This window comes from Hipposideros armiger, unplaced genomic scaffold (genome assembly GCF_001890085.2).
Source record: "Hipposideros armiger isolate ML-2016 unplaced genomic scaffold, ASM189008v1 scaffold_6, whole genome shotgun sequence".
Classification (NCBI taxonomy): Eukaryota; Metazoa; Chordata; class Mammalia; order Chiroptera; family Hipposideridae; genus Hipposideros; species Hipposideros armiger.
In genome coordinates, this window is record NW_017731356.1 from 6448144 (window position 1) to 6471148 (window position 23005).

A 23005-nucleotide genomic window follows, 5' to 3' on the forward strand; every position below is an offset into this window, starting at 1 on the left:
ACCCTCAGCAGAGCTGATTCCCCATGCGCAGCCTTTATTTTCTGCTCAGCTTTTCTTTCTTGTGGCCGAGTAATACTCCATCGTGTATGCACACCACATCTTCCTTATCCGTTCACCCACCCATGGACACTTAATCTGTTTCTGTATTTTCACTATTGTGAATAATGCTGCAGTGAACACGGGGGCACAGATACCTTTTCGGGATCTAGATTTCATTTCCTTTGAACGTACACCCAGAAGTGAGATTGCTGGATCATATAGTACTTCTATTTTTAACTTTTTGAGGAACCTCCATGCCACTTTCCATAACAGCTGCACCAGTTTACATTTCTACCAAGAGTATACAAGGTTCCCTTTTCTCCACATCCTTACCAACACTTATCTTTTGTCTTTTCGAGACAAGCCATCCTAACCATTGTATGGTGTGAGATATCTCATTGTGGTTTTCATTTGTATTTCCCTGATGATTGGTGATGCTATTAGGTATATAATGTGCATTTTCGTATACCTGCTGGCCCTTTATATGTCTTCTTTGGAAAAATGTCTATTCAGGTCCTTTGCTCATTTTTTGAGGTTGTGGGTTTTTTGTTTGTTTGTTGTTGCTTTTTTTTTTTTTTTGCTATTGAGTTGTTTGAGTTTCTTCTGTACTTTGCATGTGAACCCCTTATCAGATATATTGTTTGCAAACATTTGCTCCCATTCCATAGGCTGCGTTTTCATCTTGTCGTTGGTTTCCTTTCCTGAATGTGGTCATGCTTTTCTTTTGTGTGTAAAGTTGGCAGAACCTGATGCTGGAAAGAGAAATAAGGAACAGGTAGCCTTTTGCTCTTCATATAGTGCTTTTTATTATTGCATCTTTGAGAGCTATAGGTACTGTTTCAACCTCTGTATGTCCGTGCTGGTCTTAGTCGGCTCCGGAGGGCTCCAGGTTCTTCAATAGGAAGAGGGGGGAAGGGAAGGACTATTTGCTTCTCTCAAGGAATTCCTTCTCCCCAGTGATCAACATTTCTTATGGTTCCCCAGTTGAGCTTGTTTTCTTCAGGCCTCTGGGGATGCACAGAAAATAAGACACAGACAGCGTCCCAGATTGCCTTGCGTGGTCATTGGGAAGAAAGCCATAAATGTGGCTAAGCTGTAGGACTTAGCAACAAATGCTGTCTTGAAGGCTGAATGAAGTGCTAGCTGGGACATTGTGTACGTGCCATGCTCTCTAGAAAGGCCCTTCGCTTGGAAAACTAGTCTCCATTTAAGGCCCTGTTAAAAAAAAATCACCCCACCCTGCCCTGTGAACCCCCTGTGATTACTGCCTGAAGAGTTGGTTGCTTCCTCCTGGGTGGCTGGTGGCAATTCACTAGACTTCCAAGATAGTACTGAGAGCCATGTTGTAACAATTTATCCATGCCCGGGCGTTCTCTCTGACACATCTGTGAGGTAATCCAGGGCAGTGCTTGTATCTCATTGCCGGTGTATCCCCAGAGTCTATTGTGATGTGTGACAGGTGCTCAACTTATGTGTCCTGGGAGATTAGGGACGGCCATAATGACTGCTTCTTCACTGAAGACCTAGTTCAGAGGGCAAGATGAAGCTAAAATGTTGAGTTAAACAAGGCTCTTCACCATATGGCCAGATAAACTGGCCTACGAAGTTCCAGCCAAGGAAAGTGAGAACTCAAGCCCTCCACTGGTAGAGTGGGTGTGTAGCATGATGTGTGAAACACGTCTCCAGCGACAACCAGCATCTCCACCACAGCTTCTGAGATCTTCCTGTTCAGCCCAAGAACTGCTCAGAGCCCGTGGCAGCCATGGCCTCTGTCACTGACATTTTCCAGTGATAATTTGACGCATTGGAGGCCAAGGACCAGGACCCATGAGTTGAGTAATGGGTCTCAAAACTAGATATTGTTTTCTGTGTATTTATTGTTCAGTAGAGGGAGCTTAACAGAACTGGGTAAACTGCTACTTGAGCAAGGAGGAAGTCACTGGATGATGCGTAGCATATGTAGGTAGAATGCGTTCTAGCCATCTTTGGGTGTATATAAGGCACAAACGGTTCAAACCACTATTAAGGAGTATAGACTTAAGTTTTATCACCAAATACCATAAAAAGTGCTGTTACGTTAGAGGCCTCCCCATCTCCTCACTTTTACATCTTGGCATTGTGTCAAGAGCAAATTCAGATCTAAGGTTCCACCAGATTTGCGTTCATCGTATTTTGGCATTGGCTTAGATGAGTGGTTCTCAACGGGGGAAGTGTTGCCCCCTAGGGACATTTTTGAAAATAGTGAGGGTGGTTTTGGTGTCAGGATGATTGGAGATACCTGCTGGCATTCAGTAGGCAGGCACCAGGGACATTAGACGGCCCAGTAGTACATGGATAGTCACACAGAACGAATCCTCCTGTATCCTGCTTGACTCTTGAATGTCTGGCCAAACACTCATGTAGACAAAACCCCATTTACAATGATCGGAGTCTAGGAGCGAACTCTATTTTAAATAGAAACGCTTAATCACGAAAGTATTTTCATACACTTAATACTTTTCTAGGAATGTAACTAACATGTTATTGAAGGAAGATTGCCTTTTGGTTTGTTTGCACATTTTTGTCAAGAGTTGTCCCCATTTTGGAAAGCTACGCCATCAATGGCGATGCTGCTTAGAGTATTTGCGTCACCCCCACGCACCTCTGTGAGTCTGCATTTGGAGGTACTGTAGTTGTGCTGACTCTGCAAATAAGATACTTTGATACAAACTAAGATACTTTGATAACCCTGATTTCAAAATGTCAACATAAAAAAAACTACCTGCAATATTCATTGAATATTTCTCTTCAATCCAAACTTATCCATGAGAAGTAAGTTCAAGCTTAATTACTTCATTTGTCTTTTAATGTAGTTATGTCAGAAATATGTATATATTGACATCTATTTTATTTTCATTGTAAATTATTTTCTTTTTTTATATTCTAGATAGAGCATTAACTTTTTTTTTGAACTCATGTAAGGTGGGCCATACTATGTTTGAATTTTCAGTACAAAATACTTGCTAGGAAAATGGAACTTGGGAGACTGAAGGATTGAGAATGACAGATTTAAAAGAACAAAAGAGCAGTTGGACCACAGGAAAAGCTTGTCTTTTGAGTACCGTGAAAAGTAGCATCAAAATGAATCTTTGGGAGTGATTGAAAGTTTAAAATAAGAAACTTGTAGGGTGGAAAATTTGAAGGCGTTAACTTCTTTCATAATACTAATGTGTATTAAGTACTTACTCTGTGCTGGTACATTTCTGAGAAATGCTTCTTATTATGGCCTCTCACCTGTGGCATAGGTGCACTCTTATTCTCAAGACCACCAGGCCATTGGGGCAGATCCGGGGTTAGAATCCATGTTTGTCACCTGCAGAGCCTTTCCTCTTAACTGTACACCACATTAGCTAGAGTTTAGTCTGCAGAAAAGAAACTTGAGCTTTTCCTGTCACCTACTGGACAGGGTCTCCGTTGAGTGAGTTGGAGTATGTCTGAGAAACTTAGGGGTGCAGACTGCCTTGGTTCCCATTCCAGCCTCCTGCTGTGGCTGTGATCTATGGAAAGGCTGAGCTGGGCTGGATTGTAAGAAGGGTAAATTTTCTTTTCCATAGGCCTGCTCCCTTTCCTAAATACATCTGCAGGGCATATTCATTTTGAAATATTTACACATGGACCACATTTCAGTAATTAAATGACATGAGTACCTCTCAGTATTTCGAATCTGGGCTAAAACATGGAGTTCTATATCAGAGTTGACCTTAACACAGGAAGTACATTTTATGATGGTTAATAGACCATCAACTAATAGCAATTATTAGTACTAACAGTTTGTACACGTGATAATAAATAGACAACTCAACATTTATCCATCTTGCATGATGCCTCCCAGATGGAGTTAATGAGCTGGAGACATGACTGGTTTTCCATTTATAACTAGTTGTTGTATGTCCCTTAGATTTCAGTGAGGACGTGATGGATGTGGGGGCAAGGGTAGTGAGAACAGGAGTCCCTGGGGATCTGTGCAGCCACCTTAGCCTTGGCAGAAGCGGAGCCTACATTCGGCTGCTGCTGTCAGCTGGGTTACGTTTCTTGCAGGCATCGGACCCTTAACTAGGGGAGATTTTAGGACAAGATCTTTTCCTCCAGAGAAATCACTGGAGTGTTCTCATCAAGAAACCTCTGGTTTTTTGTTGTGCTGGGACTCAGATCGTCATCAGTATGTACTGTTGTCCCTCATGAAGAGTGAGTGCTGTGTGGTGATGAAGAGCAAGGGCCCTGGAGACAGGCAGGTCTCTTCCAGCTGGATGAGCTCAGATGAGTTGCTTGAGCTCTCTGTGCCTTGGTTGTCCCATCTAAAAATGGGGCTCGTAGTGGAGCTACTCATAGGTTCGTTGTTGGATTAAATGAGATACTCTATCTATGTGCATTGCTTAATAGATTTATTTCCACAAATAGATACTGCATTGATCATGTAGTATGTGCTCAATAAACGTTAGTTGCTACTATTATTCTTCATTTGAAAATGAGGATAATAGAAGTTACTCACCTCACAGAACTGGGGGGAGGACTGAATCAACTACTATGCACCCAGTGACCAGAACAGCACCTGCCATATTGTAAATGTTAGTTATTATTAATATTGTTTTTATTACCATCTTGGAGGAATTACCAAATTTTAAGATTCTAGCACACTATCAAATTTAAAAACCATTCCCGTTTACGTATTTTCATACTAGCACCATGTGTTCTGATATTTGCCTTGCTAAATACATGACCCCTATTGATAGGACGTCTTCCTCATTATATTAGCAGCGCTCAAAAGCTCCCCACATGTGCAACCCTTGTTTCTTGCTATCAGTGTTACAGTGGAGTTACATTTGAATATATGGCTTTCTTTAAGGACTAAAATAAAGTTCAGAGGTGTCCACGGCTAATGTACACTTGCGTCTCTGGGATATGTATAGGAAGTGGGCACTGGCGGTCGGACAGTTAAGTTCGTGAACTTTCCTCCGTGTACGGAGCACACGGTAGAAAGTTTGTGAACTTCATTGTTTGACTTGTCATATATACACACACACACACACACACACAATGCCATACATATATATATATATATATATATATATATATATATCTGAGAAAACAGAGTTGGCTTGAAAAATTAGAGAATCTCAAGTGTGAGCTGGTAGGGAACTTAGAGGTCTTCTATTCCCAGTCTCATTTTGCAGATCACTCAGAGAAGTTCATTAACTTGATGACGGTCAGGGAGCTATTATATGGCGGACCAGGGGCCTCATCATCATTGACCAATGCTCACTTGATGATTGGTTATTTGGTTTGATAGGGTCATCCGTTGATGGAGCTGGGACTAGAAGCCAGCACTGCTCCAGTCATTGTGATTCCATGGGGTCCCCTCAGGGGTTAGGCAAGAGACTCAGTGGAGTATTTAGGCACAGAGTGGCTCCAACCCATGACAAAGCAATGTCACCCTCTCCTTTGGTCTTTGGCCACCTACAGGATGTAGACAGAACACTGTATTCAGAATCCAAAGACCCTGGCCCTGCCCCTCACTCCATTTTTCTCCCCTCCCCCTGCCCCAGGTCTGCAGAGGTATAACTGACATACAGTAACCTTTCCTTGAGTTTTGACAAATGCATAGTCATGCATCATCACCAGAATCACAACAGAGAGCAGTCCTGTCACCCCCAATCCTTTTGTGCTTTCTGTATTCTGCTCCAACCCCCAACCCCTGGCTTCTGACAACCACTGATGAAGTGTGTCTCTCTAGTCTTGCCTTTTCTAGAATGTCATAGAAAAGAAATCATACAGATACAGGATGCGGCCTTTTGTGTCTGGCTTCTTCCACTTAACATAAGTCATCTGAGATTTGTCCTCACTGCATTCTTAGTGTATGCAGGTCCTTGGCTAAGTTGCTTGACTGCCAGCCTCAGTGTCCTCATCTGTAAAGTGGGCATACCTTGCCTTACATTTGTGGTTAGGAGAGAATGCACACGAATGTGCATTAGGGCAAAGGAAAAGCAAATACACAAATCTATGTGTTATTCTTGTTATGAGCTTGTCTTTTGAGGACACTCAGGGCGCAAAGGCCATCCCAACTGAAGCATAAACCCTGCAGAGCCTTTGTTCTTCTGATGAGAAGATCAGGATCCAGCATGACTGGTAAACGCTCCCCCAGCCCAAGGACTCCACGAGCCGGTTCCGAGGCTCGAAATGTTACAGGGAACACCTACCCAATAGTCCCCAGGGGAAATCCATCTCTGGCGTGTTGCCTCCGCCATGCAACTCCTCAGGGATCGGGACGCCTAACCTGTGGATGGAATACCTTGATCTATTTGGACGAAAGACACCTTGCAGATCACCTCCATGAACACCCCTGACAGTTCATAATGGGAACAGTGATGTGGAAAAAGCATGGTTCTCTAACATCCGGAGCAGCACACAGTTCGACAAAAAGCTAGGGCCTCTCCTGGTTCAAGACGCACAGGGAGGCGCATGGAATGCAGATTTGCGCTTCCTGCTGAGAGCTGTGCGACTCGGAGTTACAGAACACGCCTGCGGTTTGGCCCGGGTGTGGACCCTGGCAGGCTGGTCTCTGAGACTGCCCTCCCATCTGATTGGCTGTGGGTGGTCGACAGCAGGACAGCACAGAGTGGGGAGAGTCTGGGCTGGGTGTCCGGAGACCTGGGTGCTATATTCGTCCCTGCCATTAGTCGTGTGACTTCACTCTTGTTTCCTCACCGAGAAAAAGTGGGCTGTGGCAGGTCACCCAGAAGGAATCTTAAGGTACCCCCATGAAGGAGAGAGACACTGACTCCCAGCTCTGAGCACTCTAGATGGGGGACAGGGTGGTGGGTGGGGCGGCAGAAAGCTAGAACCCTGAGCCTTGGACTGCAAACCCCTTCTAAGAAGCTCCCTCTTTCCAGATCAAACTGAATAGGATTCCAGTAAACATATTGCTGAGATGTTTGCTCCCAGGTGTCCCTTTCGACTGCAAGTAGCTAAAATAGATTCTGCTCCTATATATATAGATCCCGAGTTTCATTGTATTCTAGGAGGCTTTTATTACTATGCTCCCTGGCCGGCTTCCAGCCAAGCTTTTCCCCTCAAGGGATCAGGTTTTGGAATCAGAGCCTCAGAGAGGATCAGTGACCATGTTAAGGGGTCTCCCCCACATCCACTGCTCTCTCCCTCTCTCCCTGCGAATGCTCTACGCTGCAGGTGGATGCCAACTGGAGTGGCTTCCCCCTTTGCTTAAAGACTCGAAATAATGTGACAATGCTAATGGAAACTGACCAGCCCCACGATGGCAGGAAATAGAAGCAAAATAGCCCTGATGTCCTGGCTTAAAGGAAATAGTGTGAATTGGGCTGAAATGAAGTGCAGATTATCACAAACAGCTCAGTCTTCAGATAAGAGGACCCAGGACCCTCTGCGGCTAGAAGCAAAGAAAGGGACTATTAAGGGTGGGCTTTTCTTTTTACTTGTTTTTTGGGGGGGGCGGGGTGGGGTGTCTGAATTATACTTGTGAATTCTCCAGGGGAAGATACTACCAGGAACAAAAAGGTGAATGAAGGAAGGTGGAGGTGGCAGTTGGAGGAAGAGATGTGGGCAGGAAAGCAGGAAGGAAGAGGGGTTACTTAACAAGACAGTGCAGAGCCCTGGCAACCCGACTTCCTAGAAATGTGTCCAGTCAGGAAGCGTGCGTCTCTCCACTGTGTGTCCTTATTTTTCGGTGCATAAAACCCAAGCTCTGCCCCATCTGACAGTGTCTCCCTTCACCTGCCTCTGTGATTTCTTTATGTTTCACCATCAGAGACCTGAACTGCCTTCCTGGTCTCCATATTTTTATGTGTCTCACCACCTCTTTCTCTCTTTCACTTCCTCCCTGTCTCGTTCTTTCCTCCTCTCTTCCTTGCTTTTTCTTTTTCCGTCCTTTCTCCTCCCAGACTTTTCTGTGTTCATGTTGTCCCCCTGCCCGCTCCCTTGCATTTCGCTCCTTTGCTCTTCAGTCCCTCCCCTCCCCCTTCTCCCTTCTCCTTCTCTTTCCTCCCCGCTCCCTCTTCCCTTCCTTCTCTTTTCCCCTCGCCCTCTTTCAGTCTTCTCCCCATCTTTCCTCTCTCCACGTTCCCATTCCCTATCCCTTCTCCCTCTCCCCCTCTCTTATTCCTCCTTTCCCTTCCCCTCCGTCTCCCTCTCGGTCCTTGTTTATCTGTAAGCTCCAATTTCTTGCCTTATAGATTTACCTGCAGAGCAAGACTCCGCTCCTCTTGCAAACACTTTAAGAAATCCACATTTTGTCCCTTCATGCCTTGGGCATTTCAGAAATGATATTCCTCCCCCAACTCCCCACCGTCAAAATAAAATAAATGCAGCCAGCTCCTGCTGTGTGTCCTTAAATCCATTCCCTCCAGCTTTGCTGGTTTGAAAGCCTGTACCCTAGAAGGGGCCTCCTGCATTTGCTGGCAGCCCTGCTCCAGTCTGATCGCCACAGATAGTGCTTTGCAGTGAAAAAAAAAAAGGGGGAAAAACCCTCTCGTTGGAGGTTTCAAAACAGATCCTACCAGCTTGGAAATCTGTGCACTGGCGGAATGGCAGGGCTTGGAGAAGAGGGGTAGGGGACTGGGGTGCGAGTGTTTGTCATAAACAAATAAGCCACAGAATTTATAGATGTGTCTAAATGTGCGTTTCCTTTGGCATGTTTGGTATCTTTCTCCCTGGCATCCAGGGTGGGTGCTGTTCCAGCCTAACTTCTGTCACACTTTCACTGGGGTCTGCTATATGTGTGTGTGTGTGTGTGTGTGTGTGTGTGTGTGTGTGTGTGATGGAATTGAGGAGGGGGTTGTTGTGTTTTTTGATCTGATTCACTTGACAGATTATTTGAATCCAGCCCACCTTTCCGCACATGTCAAACAGATGGGATCATTGTTAAAAGCCTTCAGAGAGCCTTGGCTGAGCGGTGGGTAAGGCAGGGAGGGGGGCGCGAGGGGGGGGACGAGGGGAGAGAGGCCACCGTCTAGTGGCTTTGTGTTTTCACACGTTGGAACTGACAGGAGCCCTGCTTCTCCATGGGGGGGGTCTGTTTTGGGGGGTATGGGGCTGCTGAGGGGTGGGATGGAAAGGAGGGCGAGAGGTGGGGTGTTGGTGGGCAGGGTTATGATGTCACAGCAAAAGTTACAACAGGAGGAAAACACAGACATGGTTCAACATTTTTTTTTTTTAAACTTTGGACTGCCGAGAGCTGAAGGAGAGTGGTGAGCGAAGGAATGAAGGGGAGAGAGAGAGAGAAACTAAACTGGAGGCTTGAGTTTTGTGTAGCTTCTTGAAACCTTATGAATGGATTACTAGCAGCTGAGAGCCAGGAGAGACCTATAGGGGATGCAAGACCTTTCCCACAGGAAAAGGGGAGCAGAGCCTGCGGGATTCCTCTCCCTGGCTGTGTTATCCCTCCTCCCTGAAATGAATGGTAGGAAACCTTTTTCTGAGGGTCCTGGGGGTGGCATGAGGGAGGGGACGTTCCCTTCTCCTTTTCTTGCCTGAGGACCTCCCCTTCATTTGAACTGACCTTCCTCTCCTCCCTTCCCTCTTTTCTTTCCTGGTGTGTCTGTCTGTCTGTCTGTCTGTCTGTCTGTCTGTCTGTCTGTCTGTCTCTCTCTCTCTCTCTCTCTCTCTCTCTCTCTCTCTCTCCCCCCTTCTCTCCTTCTCTCCTTTTCTGTCTTTCTCTACATCTCCGCCAACCCCCCTTCCGAAGCCCCAATCTCTATGGAGCTGCTTCAGGAAAATAAAGGACTGAGTCAGAAAAGTGAAGGGAGGTAGAGAAATGGTAAGAGGCAAAGGATAGTCCTGGGTGGTGTGATTTCTGGTTAGTAATATCCACGTGCCTGAATTGGTATCTTCTTTGGGGACTTGCTTTGAGGAGCCAGTGGATGCTGCACAGGGAGGCAGGACATGCCCCGCCGGGGTGTTCCGGACACAGCATCCTTAAAGCAAGGAAGGCAGTGCTTAGCTGGGGTAGAGCAGCTCAGGCGTCGATGAGGAAACCCGGGCAGAGGAGGCAGTGTGGTTTTACTCCATACTAGATGTGGGCGGCCGGTTTTCTATATGGGCAACACAAGTGGTCATTTTAGAAGCATAGGTGATGTTTTCTTCTTATCGAATGAAGGACCCAATACATTTCTCTACTTGTTTGGTGCCCAACTGAGGTCACACATCCATACCTGTGTTGAGAATTCGCAACCATGCTCTGTGTGTGTGTGTGTGTGTGTGTGTGTATGTGTGTGTGTGTGTGTGTTACATGCAACTGTGTTGGGGGGGTACTCCTTTGAGATAGGCTACCTCTAGGCAAACATTATCACAGAAGTTCAAATTGCGTTATGTACTTCCCTATCCTATCCACCCATTTTCTAATCAACTGAAAAAAAATAGTTGCTTGGGTCTTGCTGTTCATTTTTGTAAATTACTTATTTTGAGCATCTCCTCTGGTGTTTTGCTCACTCAGCACAGGGTGACTTTTAGTAACTTCAGTGTGAGGAACTCCAGAGAGAACAAGATATTCATAGTATGTGCTCATGGCCTTGCCACTTAATGCTTCTTACAGCAGGAGAACTGCTTTGCACCCATCTCCCAATGTCCAACAGAAAGTGAATCTGGGGTATTTAGTTTTAAATCCCAAATGATCTAAGTAAGAGAAAAATACAGGAGGTACAGGAGGTTTGTGCAAAATTAAAGAGACGCAACTGGTCCCCAAGAGGCTGGTGTGGATTTATTAGGCAGGTGTGTTCACAGCACGAATGTGTGTGTGTGTGTGTGTGTGTGTGTGTGTGTGTGTGTGTGAGGGAGGGAGGGAAGGAGAGAGAGAGAGAGAGAGAGAGAGAGAGAGAGAACGAACGCACAGAAAAGAGTGCTCCCACACGGTATTGATTCTTAGTTATTGATTGTGTAGGCTGTGGCTGCTGAGAGAGAAAGGCCGGGATGTTTACTGGGGAAACCGAGAGTAGCGTCTGTCCCCTGTGCCTCAGTGAGGTGGGAGGTTTTCAGGAGGAAGGAGGGGACAGGGAGTAGGTGGAGTGATGCACTGAACTTATTAGCTTTGACATCATCATTGTCTTTAAATGAAACAAACAAGAAGATAGTTGCAGGCAGAGAGGAAGGGACCTGGGGAGCAGCGGGGGGCTGGAGCAAACAGGTCCCCTGAAGTATATGTGCTTCTCGCTGTCTCTTCCATTTTCCCAGAGACCCACAAGACTCCCAGGAGGTGAAGTCCAGGGCTCTCAGACTCATCAGGTTATTAGGACATCCGACCGGCACCCCAAAGGAGAACTTTACAGAGACTTGCAACATCCTAACAAGTTGGAAGGGGATTAAAAAAAAAAAATCCTTCAGCACTCCACCACCCCAGCCCGGAGCTGAGGGAACATCCTCACCAGCAGAGGCTGACTGGAGGCTGGATGGGGCTCTGGCTGAGGACACCTGGAGAGTGAAAGTTAAGTACCAGCTTGGGTTTCTGTGCACCCAGGTCCTTATTGCCTTTTTTGATAATAAGCCTCAACCTCTGTGTCTTTCTATACAAGTTCTTCCAGTGATTTGTTTGAGGGTGAATGTATTTTGGGTGAAGGACTATGAAGGGAAGGTAACTCCTAGGGAAGAAGGGGAAAGAAATGACAATTAGAAGAGAAGAATCTTTTTAATGACTTCAGGTAGTGGGGGGGTATGTGTTGGTGAGGGAGTGTGTATTTGAGAGGCTTTGGCTTATGTCCATGTGTCCCTCCTCTAGAATCAGTGAGGGGAGGGGCTATTGAAAAAGGGGGAGAAAAAAAAAAAGAAAGAAACCTGAGCTGTCTGGAGAAAATTCAAAGTTACCCAGAGAAATGAACTTCATTCTGCAAGGACTAAACTAGAGCAGGGAGAGGTGGAGGGACGCGCACGCCGGGTGAGGTGTAGAGGCCAGGCTGGCACAGCACCCGTCACGGGGAGCCAGCAGGGGCACTCTTTTGGGGCTGCTTGCAAAAGTTTGGTCCGTGAAACAAAACCGTTTACCCGGTGACTGCGAATCCACGGCTGGCCGTCTCTCTCTTTCTCGTCCCCCCCCATCATTCTGGTGTGGTACCCAGGAGTTGACTTCTGGTTCTGTGGAAAGAGCTGGGGGAGGTATGATGCACTTAAAGATCCTAAGGCTCAGCCTGGTGATGCTGGCTGGCTGGGCACTCGGCACGGCCAGCTCTGAGCCCGGCTGGACACGCAAGAGATCCCTGGCCCAGCGGGGACACCTGAATCAGGTGCCGTCAGAAGGCGAGCGCTGTTGGCTGGGGGCCAAGGTGCGAAGACCCAGAGCTGCTCCCCAGCATCACCTCTTTGGGGTCTACCCCAGCAGGCCTGGCAGCTACCTGAGGCCGTACCCTGTAGGGGATCAGGGCCCCCACCACGCAGGATGCGGTAAGCCAGCTGCCGAGGGAATGGCTGGGAGCCGTGCTCCCCCAGACCCGACTGCAAGAGCAGGCGTGAGCAACGAGGCTGAGCATCCCGCGGTCCCGTGGGTAGGGGACGGTCCTATTGGGCAATCTGAGCTGCCAGGGGATGATGACACTCATCTTGACGATGGTGGATCCAAGGAGGCTCTAGGTGAGGCTGGGACTCAGGATTGCGCAGCCACAGCTGCCACTGTTCCCACCAGCTTCGCACACCGGAAGGAACCCAAACCAGCGACCCGAAGGAAGGGTCGCGCCAAGACCAGGCGGCGTCGGCAGGTGGTGAAGGGGCAGGCAGAGGGTGTGCGGAGAGACCCCGATGCCTCTCCCCAGCATTTCCAACCTTGGCCTAAGCGTCCCCTTACGCCCGGGGTCAGAACCAGCCCTTCAGAGGACAGCACCCAGCATGGCGAAGGGGATCCCTTCAGGGAAGCAGAGACCTCAAACCCCCATGGAAGAGGACTGCCTGTCTTGTACTTCTCGGGGAGGCGGGAGCGGCTGCTGCTGCGTCCAGAAGTGCTGGCTGAGATTCCCCGGGAGGCGTTCACAGTGGAAGCCTGGGTGAAGCCGGAGGGAGGACAGAACAACCCAGCCATCATCGCAGGTAACAGCCCACGCCTGGGCTTTCGGTGGTCCTCGGGGCATGGCCGGCTTCAGCTTGGATTGGGTCAGACATGGGGGGTGAGGAGGGGAAGGGACAGAGCAGGAAGACCAGGAAGGGCTGGCCAGGGAGTGGTGGGGAGGAGGCTTTCTTTTCAGCACAGCAGGACTTCAGGCATCAGCCACCATAATGACTTTATAACCTCAGGAGCATGGTCCCTTGTATCGACCTCTGGTGGCTTTATACATTTTGCCGGCACTTAGGAGGCCTCCAGCCCACTCTCTTACTCCTCTTTAAAGGGGGAGACCTCTGGCTCTTTGTCACTGGGGGAGAGGTGCCACGCTCCACCTTTCTTAGTCCAGTAGGCAATACCCGGGCACCTTTGAAATGCCATGAGGATGCGAGGACCTGGACCAGGCAGCCAGGGAACAAGGCTGCCACCTACACAGACATTGGGTCCCGGCTGTTTCCCTTTTCTTTGACCAGCCCTGGAACTTACCAGAAAGCTGCTACCTGATCCAGGTCCTGGGGTCCCCTACCCATCATGTGTGAGCCTAGGAATAGCAGGGTCACCTGGAAAAGGTGGGCACTTGTAAGCCAGGATGACCCTGGTTTCAAGCCCTGAAGGTTGTAAGACAGACCTATCAGTGTACCTTGTATAACTCTATGGTGTTGATCAGAGGGAACGTCTGGGAACAGGACTGCCCACATCTATTTCCCCCTATACCCGGATCTTGGTTTTCACGGAGAGTCACCCAGACGGATAAGGAAGAGTCGGGTTAGGAATAATGTGCTTCCTCCTAACTGAAGCGGGGATGAGTTCTAAGCAAGGCGTGGGGCTGAGATACGCGGCTTCATTGTGTCTCGTTATCCCGCCGGACCCCCCGTGACAGCCTCACACAGGGCTGGGCACATGCAGCACCATTTTAGTCTTATTCATGGGGGTTCTCCACAACCCCCGTCGATGTTTGCAGCCCCTTTACACTGATGTGGAAACCAGAGCAACGAAAGGCACGCCAGAGGCAGACTGGGAGTGCAGCTCACAGCCCCTGAAATGCGTGACAGCTCCCCAGATGAAAACGGTCTCAGGTTGCTGGATGCCTGTGACTAAGATTCAAGGAGAGAAAGAAACCTGGCAGGAGGGAGCCTCTTTCAATGGGGTGTTGCTGGGACATCCCTTCCGGACACGCCGTCCCCCTCCCTTCTTTGGCTGTCATTTCTCCCTTGGAAGCTGGGATTCCCAGACACTGAGCGCTCTAGAGTTTTGTGGTTTTGTTTTATTTTATTTTGGGGTGGGAGAGGGCGTGAGGGGAGCAGGGAGTGAAGGGGGTTGGGTTCCGAGATAGATGGTGGGGGGTAGAGAAAGAGTAGAAGGGAATCCTTATTTGGGGGCCAAATGGGAGAAATAATGAGATGATTATCTGATCACAGTTGGCAGTGTCACAGTGTTTCCCAGATGACATCTTCTTGCTGCCTGATCTCGCTCCCTAGTACCCATCTGCCAGGGACATTGTGCTTGCAGTCTAGACTGAGATCCACGACTCCTTACCCCTCCTCTCGCAGTAGCATCGTGGGGACCTGGGATCAGTTCCCTGGCTGCGAAGAATTAGAGAAGGATCCAACAGGAATATATGAGGGAGGCTCTTAGAGACCATTGCTTTGCACTGTTAAAACCCAAACCTGGGTAAACGGTCTCGGGACAGTGGGTACCTGACTCCATCCTGTCCCCTCCATGTCCTTCTGTCTCATGATCTGCACGGAGGAGAGTAGCATCATGATTTGGTTCCAGTTACAGCATTTCTTGTCTCACCTCCCCCACCCCACCCCCTGTACACCTCCCTCCCTTGGCCCCCTGTCCATCACCACCAACCGCCCGCCACCTTGCCGCAGCACACACCCTCAGATCCTTTTCCAAAGTGCCCATCTGAACTCTCTTAACCTCCCTAAGCATGTAAAATTGGGCAGGAAATCTTTTGCAGGCAGCCTAGTTTCTGAGGTTCCTTTCTCTTCAAATCAAAGTGGCCCCTGTGGTGTGCTGGCATTTCCCCTTAAGTCCCCACCAGGAAGGTCAAGGGGGAAGGGGAACACCCAGGCCTCTTACCTTCCACCCTGTATCTTCCTTCAGACTTGTGCTCGTCAGAAATTATTCAGGAAAGATTCAAGGTGAAAGTCTGGGAAAGATGGGGGCTGGGAACAGGCCTTCATCCTTCAGGGTTCTAGCAACCAGGCTCCTGAGGGCAGAGGCATCCCCGTCTTCTCGTTGTACGTAGCTCCCTACGCTTCCCTAGGGGTCCCCATGGCTGAGAACCATGAAATGTTCAAGGTGGTCTTGATTTGCGCTAATCGACTCACTTCCGTCAACAGAGCAGCCCGTCTCCCCTCCCTTCCCCAACCACGGGTCCTTTCACGGGTCACTGCCTGTTCCTGGGATGGTTGGCCGCTACCTACGCAGAGTGGTGACAACTCGCTTGTGTTCCTAGGAGCTAAATATGATTCTGTTGCTCCCCTGAGGATACTGCAGGTGCTGCAAGACTTGGCTCCGTACTCTTTTCCAGCAGCTCTCAAACTTAGCTTCTGCCCACTTACCTTGGACCCAGTTTCCCGATTCTCAGTCTACCAATCTTGGGGCGTTTTCTCTACCGCAGGGACGCCAAGCAACTCAGCCACAGCAGCCCTTGTAGAGGACCTCCTGAGACGTGGGGCTGTAGGAGAATACTTCCCACACGGTGCACTAGGTGGCAGTGTTGCTTCATGCACAGGCGCGTAGGGGTGTCTTTGGAAGCCACGTAGTGGGGAATGTGGCAGGTTTCCTGGAGGGCTGTCCCTATCCTGGCCTCTGGCCTGCAGGTAGTCATCCCCTCCCAGAGTGTTGCTGGTAGGCATCCCTTAGGGTTAAGTTCATCCAAGTCTTGTTGCAGGGCCTATGCAGAGGGGCTCAAGTGGCATTTGGGGGGTTGTGGCTAACTCACACTTGTAGCAACTAGTAAAGAAAACAAAATCAGCAAGCGTTACTGCACTCCCCTCTCCTCAAACTCCCACATTCTTCCAAAATAGGACGTTGGACTCCAGAATGGATTGCCGGAATGCTTTTATTTGGGGCCGGGGACAACGCATCCCCTTTGATGTAAGGTGCTGGATTCTCTGTGGCCCCTAGAGGGGGAGTGATGGCACTGGGCCCCCTGAAAATGAGACCTTGTGATGGTGCCTCTCTCCTGTAGCTTGAAAGCAGGGCAGCGAGTTCTAGGACAGGGCTGGGTGCAACTGTGCTAACATAGGGGCCTCTATGAAAGCAGCTACCGGGGCCTGGCAGTTTAGGGATACGTGCCACCTAGGAGTAGCCTCAGGTCAGGATCCCATTCGGAGGGGCCGTTGGAACTCAGCAGGGGCCATAGCCAAGTTCTGTCCTGTCCTGGTGTGACAATTAAGCTCCCGCACCCAGCCCTGAAACCATCCCGTTCCTTTCCCTCCGTGGCAACTTCCTTCCTTCAACCCCAACACACACCAAAGAAAAACTTTTCATAGGTTCCTCCTCACCCGTAATTGATTTCACATGTTCCCTGTGGTTGCCCAGCTGGGTAGCCACCTGTAGCTCCCAGTAGCAGGGCATTGAGTCAGTAAGTCGGCAGCACAATTGGAACCTGAGCCCAGGTCTCCTCACTCAACAAGTATTTACGGAGCGCCTCGCCATGCAGAGCACGGCACAGCACCGTGGGGAGCACAAAGATGTCCAAGAAACCGTCTCTGACTTGAAGACGAGTTTTCCTCCTGTGCGAATCCACATTGCAGAGGGTCTCCCGGTGCAGAACTTGGGAGCCAGACAGGCCTGGAGTCAGGTCAGATCCCATCTCTGACACTTATCAGTGCTGGGATCTTTGGCAAGCCATTCAACTTGCCTGAATCTTGGTTTCCTCAAAGCAAAAAATGTCTTGCAGAGTTGCTGTGATGTCTAAATAAGTCGTGGATGCAAAGTGCCCAGCACACGGCTTGCCCCGGGGTATTTATGTATGACATGATACTTATTTATGATGCATTAACGGTGGGAAGCCATCATTACTAAGAGCAGTGTGTCAGCCTCCTTACCTTTGGTTCTAACCCACTAACCTGTAATTTTTACTTAGGTGGGGTATTTAATTTCTTAGGATTGTAGTTTGCTCATCTGTCAAATAGGAATGGTGGTAAGTAGGATTTTTCACAAGATGATCCCAAGATGATTGAGAACCCGGCAGAATCAGAGGCCTGAAAGGACTGTTAGTTTCTTTTAATCATTTGTTCTTTTTAGCCTGGGCAGTATTCTTTTCACTAAATTGGATAATGGTACTAAAGCTAATGTAAGATCACGGACCCCTTTGAGAATCGGATAAAAGCTGTGCTCATGTTTGTGTAATTTACATGACTTTCCGAGTTCTCTGGGTTTCCTGGGGGCCAGAACCTGCTGATCTGAGGTTTAAAGCCCCTTATTTAGGGCATATTGAGATCTGTTTCGGTTCTGAATGACACCGAGCAGCGAGGGTTCACAGGCTGCAGTGGCATGTCCTTCGCCCACTCGGGGGGCTGTGTACTCAGGGGAGGAGCTTTGTTCACATGGAGAATGGAGCACCACAGGAGACAGATTCACAGACACGGTCATACCAACGTAGATGGAAGGAGAATTTCGGAGCAGGGTCATGTGTGCTCTCTCTCCCCCTTTATCCAGTAGGATTCAATGACAGGTGAAGAGCATGCCCATGCCTTGCCCAGCGTTTCTTTGATGACAGTTCCCCGAGCCACCTCCATGGCCCCAGGTGCCTCTTCTGATGCAGCCATGGTCAGAGTCAGCGTTCGTCAGGGACCTGGATATGCATCAGAGTCGTAGCCACCCTGCCCTTGGCGTGGAAGAACCAGGATGTGAGGGCTGCTGTCGGTCTCGGGGGTGGGTTTGCCCACCACGACAAGGATGAGATCCGTGAGTGTGCTTGTGTGGACAAGGCATGTGTCCTGGTGGTTGTACGTTAGCATCTGTGTACGGAAGAGTTTTTAATCAGGTGGCTCTGTGGCCCTCCAGAAGAAAGGTGATGTCTGGTTGTAGGAGTAAAACAGACTGTCCATGTGCCCCCTCCCTTGACAGTCCGGTGCTGACCCCCTCGTCCATGCAGCCTTCCCAGATTTCCTTTGTGAAAGTGACCTCCAGGGCTTCCCTGCTGTCGTAGCCCTTCATGTGTGGTTTCCTGGGTGCTCATTGCTTCCTGCCTCGTTAGTTCTGCATGTGTCCCATTTCTATCCACGAAAAGTTTCCCGGGAGCCAAATCCACGTCTGATTCACTCTGTTATCCCCAAGTGTCTAGTACAGAAGTTAGCATCTCGGCTGTGTCTATAGCACAATAAAGTACCAAGTTAGCTTGCTGGGTGCTCATGAGGAATGAAGGCTGCTTCGAAACGGGGTTCTTGGTGGGAAACCAGGGCAGTGCTTTTAGATTCTGCTTTTGCTGCCTGCATAGGTTACCCTGGGGGCTTCTGAGGGGAGCTGGCAGGGGCAGGGCCCCCCTCCCGTCTTCAGTAGAAGTCGCTCCTCTCCTATCTGTTCCATATGAAGAAAGAGTTTCCTTACTTTCAAAAAGCTTGAGATGCACATCTCTAGGGCAGAGGTTGGTATACCAGGGCCTCGGGGCCACATCTGGGTCAAAGCTGAATTCTGCCTTTAGAAATGAAGTTCCACTGGAACCCAGTTCCAACCGTGTGTCCTCTGTGGCTGCTTCCACGCTAAGTGGCCGAGTGGGGTTGTCGCAAAGAGACCATGTACCTTGCAAAGCCTAAAATATTTACTGCCTGGCCCTCTGTAGGAAAAGCTTGTCAACTCATGCTCTAGAGCAGCAGTTCTCAACCTGTGGGTCGCGACCCCTTTGGGGGTCGAACAACCCTTTCACAGGGGTCGCCGGGTACTCGTATGTGGGCGTATCTGCATGTGGGCCTGGAGACAGATAGAGGAGCGGTGTCACGGTTCCTAAGACCACCGAAAATATGTGTTTTCCGATGGTCTTAGGCGACCCCTGTGAAAGGTTGAGAACCGCTGCTCTAGAGCATTGTTTCTCAAACTTAAATAGGCATACAGATCACCTGGGGTTCTTCTTAAAGCGTCGTGGCTGCCATGGGGGTTACACCTCACAGTGGATGCAATGACAGCCGGCCTCAGAGACGTCCAGCTTTGGGGCGTTCCATTGACCGAGGATGTAGGCTCCGTGCTCTGAATTCACCACTGCATGTGCACTGTGCCTTGGTGTGGCAGGGATAAAGACAAGCCATTCCTGACAGACTCAGGACTCTCTCTGATAGCCAACTCTGGCTTGAGCGCTGTCAAGGCCTTCTAGAACATTCCTCAGACTGCACAACAGTCTTCAGTGCTTGAATCCAACCACCCTTCCCTCTCTCCTTTTAAAGTCAGACTTACCTCATGGACTGATGGCTCCCTGAGCCTTTTCAGCTTCCCCCCGTAATGCTCTGAGCTTCGGTGATGCTGGGCATTGCCATCTCCCTGTGGCCCCATGTGGTTCAAGGCCTGGTATCTGAGTCACCAGGGTGAGATCTGGGACTTTGGAGTCAGTCACCCAGGTGTCTGGGGTGCAGGTCGTGGCACAGAGGCCTTTCCTCTGAGTATGACGTGGGATTTTCCTACTCATCACACTCTAGCCACAGTGCCTGGTGCTGGGATTATCCTTCCTGTCCTCGTCCCCGGCCTTCCATCACTGCCTCTCTTCTGGGTCCTGTCACAACCTCGGGGAGACAGGACAGTGGGGAGGAGTGCCATTCACTGCTCTGTCCCCACCTCTGCTAGCTGTACATTCTCTTCCCATCCTCGGGAACCAGATGGAAACCCATGGGCCTCTCACTGTAGTTCTGGGGTGGAGCCCAGGTTGTCAGGTTGGAAATATTCAGGAGGGACAGGGGCAGGGCTGGAAACTTGGAGTCACCTTTGGCAGCCCAGATAAATTCAACCATTGGCCTGTCACCGGAAATACTTTGCCCTCCCACCCCTCCTGTCACCTTTCTTCCTTCACGCTCCTGTTTATTGTTCCTTTGGGGCTGCCCATCTGAGTCATTCAGAATATGTGCACTGGGAGGGCTGGCTCCTCATTGCCGTCCTGGTCTGTGCCTCGAGGAGGCCAAATAAACACGAGCGGGAAGTGGCACCTTAGTTGGGATTCTGAGCCTGCGGACCCTGAACGTCCATTATCTTCAGTTTCTGATGCCATAAACTTGTATGTAAGTTCCATGCTTCTGCACTTCAGTACGTGGAATAGGTTACTCTGGGGGCTCGTCAAATCCCTTTCTGCTCACATCACGCACCCCGTAATTCTAGCACCTCCCGGAAAGCAAATCTCGATGTTAAATTTGTGTCCAAAAAGTAGCAGCATACTCTCTTTCTCGTGTTCCCTATCTGCCTGAAAACAATCTTACTCTTTGGATCTTTTAAAAAAAGAGAACATCCAGGAACAGAGCATGATGGTCAAACAAAAACATCCCAGTGCTCTTTGTGAGTCAGAAACGAGTGGTGAAGAGGAGTGGTTCTGCCCAAATATGCAATACAGTCACTGGAGCCCAAAGTCTCAGAACCTTTTGAAGTCAAAGCATTGCCATGGTGACCAGTTGGGATATTAAGACCAGTCACTATGGCTCATTTCTGAATTAGAAGTCCAGTTGCCAATCAAAAGGGAAGTCACTGTGCTTAAAAGTTAATTAGTTATGAGTCATTATTCAAATGGTGACTCAGTATTTGCTAACTTTCATACAAATAATTGCTGGACATTCAGGGCAGGTTAGGGAAGAAGTATGGTAGTTTGGTTCTGTTCGTCTGTCCATCCATTCATCCGTCCGTCCATCCATCCATCCATCCATCCATCCATCCATCCATCCATCCATCCATCCATCCATCCGTTAGGAGCTTCTGTTAGGTGAAGTATCAGGCATTTAACCACATGCTAGGGAATCAGGAATGAGTGAGGCAGGTGTTGTGCCTGGAAGGTGCTCACTGTCAAGTAGGCGCCAACCTGGAGCTAGATTATTACAGCCTGGCCACTGGGAAGGCCAGTCTTGCCTAGATGAGCTTGACTCCTCAAGGCGATGGAAACAGAGCTGGCAACGAGAGAGACAGAAGGAGGCCTGGGAGGAGCTGAACTGGGGAAAAGAAAAAAGGACAGAGTTATCAGTGTCAGGTGGCACAGGGCACCCAGCAAGCCAACAGGCCTGAAGTGAGCTCATTGGATCTGGCAGTGAGGAAATGACCGGTGCCTTCAGAGAGCAGTTTCACTGCAGAGTTGGGGGTCGGGAAGGGACTCCACATTACAGTAAGTGGAGCTATGAGTGGGAAGTGAGGGAGTGAAGACAAAAGTGGGGTCTAGTGTCCTCTACTCAAACTCAGCTATGAGGAGAGTGGATAGATGTCAGACGTAGACACAGGTTCGGAGAGAGTTTGTTGTAAGTTAAGAGAGATGCAAGTGTCAAGGCCTGGTAATTAAGCGCTAGTAATCTAAAGCAGGAGGCAGCATAAACACATGGGAAAATAATGGATGATGAAGTCACAGAATTGTAAAGCATGCAAATGCAAGCTCAGTCGTTCCAAGAAACTATGGAAGACATTTTTATTTGACAAGTGCTCATGCAGTGCTTACTCTGTGCCAGGCATGGCTGTGGCCACTTTACAGATATTAACTCACAGACGCCTCAGAACAACGCGAGGAAGGAGATGGAGAAGCTAGAGCACAGAGGGGACTAGAACGTTGCCCAGGGTCACACAGCTGGTTAATGCAGCCCCGAGATTTGAACCTCAGCGCTCTGTCCCCTGAGTGCATACTGGTACCCACTATGTGAAGCTTCTCTAAGGCTTACGTGGGAGCAGTAAGACAGGGCCCCACACTGTCTCAGCTAAACCCTTGGTCTCAATCACACCGCTCCTGTCTCCTGGACCTCAGCGAAGGGCCCTGTCCACACAGGCTCGAGCTCCGGAGTTCTTGTCCTACATGGACCCCCCTCACCCCCACTCCTCAACAGCTCACATAATTCCAATAATCAATCTCTAAATCAGGTCCGATTCACCTCAACAACCTTTTCTAGAGCTGTACTGTTCATCCCCACAGCCACTACCTTTGTTCTGGCCACATTAGTTCTGGACGTCTCTTACCTGAGAGAACACTTCACTCTTCAGCTCATGACTACACCAAAGGCAACTTTCTCAAATGCCAAGCAGCTCAGCCCACTTTCCCGCCTGAAATCCTTGAAGGACCCTGCTGTCCGTGTCCTCAGTTTGCCATAGGGGACCCCGCTTACCCCCGCAGGCTCATCACTGCACTCCCTCCACACATGTGCACCTCTGTACCTGCACACTCACATGTTACACAGTCACACACACACTCCAAACCACACTCACATGCACCCACATTCTCTCTCTCAGCTAACTTCCAGCAACACCAACCACTGGCCGTGCCACAGATATACCACTCTTTCCTGGCCTCTGCCCTCTGCCCTTTGCACTCTTTTTCCTAGCAGGAAACAGCTGCCCCAAACCCACATTCGCCTGACTTCCTCTTAGTCACTTCCTGGGATTTTAGTTAATCGGACATCTCTTCCAGGAAACTTTCCTTGGTCTCACTGACTGGCGTAGGCTTGTTCTCCAGTGGTTCCCCTGGCACTCCGTACTCAGTCTTATTAGGACACTTAGGTCAACTTAGCATAATCCCCATTTGACTTTTTATTCATTCCACAGATACTGGTTGAGCTCCTGCTGTGCGCCAGGCGCTGTGATGGGGGCTGATGTTAGCCAGGCAGATGTGGCCCTACAGCCACGCCATTTCTTTTCTCGGCTCACTCCCTATTGGGCTGGAAGCTGCTTGAGGTCAAGGGGCTGTACTTTGTTTGTTGTTGCACCCCTACCACC

General features: G+C 49.3%; 1 protein-coding gene across 1 annotated transcript in view; it reads left to right on the forward strand.

Annotated features, from left to right (window-relative positions):
- Nucleotides 1–11261: 11261 nt before the first annotated feature.
- PAPPA2 (pappalysin 2) overlaps nucleotides 11262–23005 on the forward strand; it is a 224310-nt gene continuing 212566 nt past the window's right edge. The window contains exon 1 of the mRNA XM_019646831.1: nucleotides 11262–13107. Coding sequence (XP_019502376.1) covers nucleotides 12189–13107 — 919 coding nt within the window. The 5' untranslated portion in view covers nucleotides 11262–12188. The remainder of the gene's footprint in view (nucleotides 13108–23005) is intronic.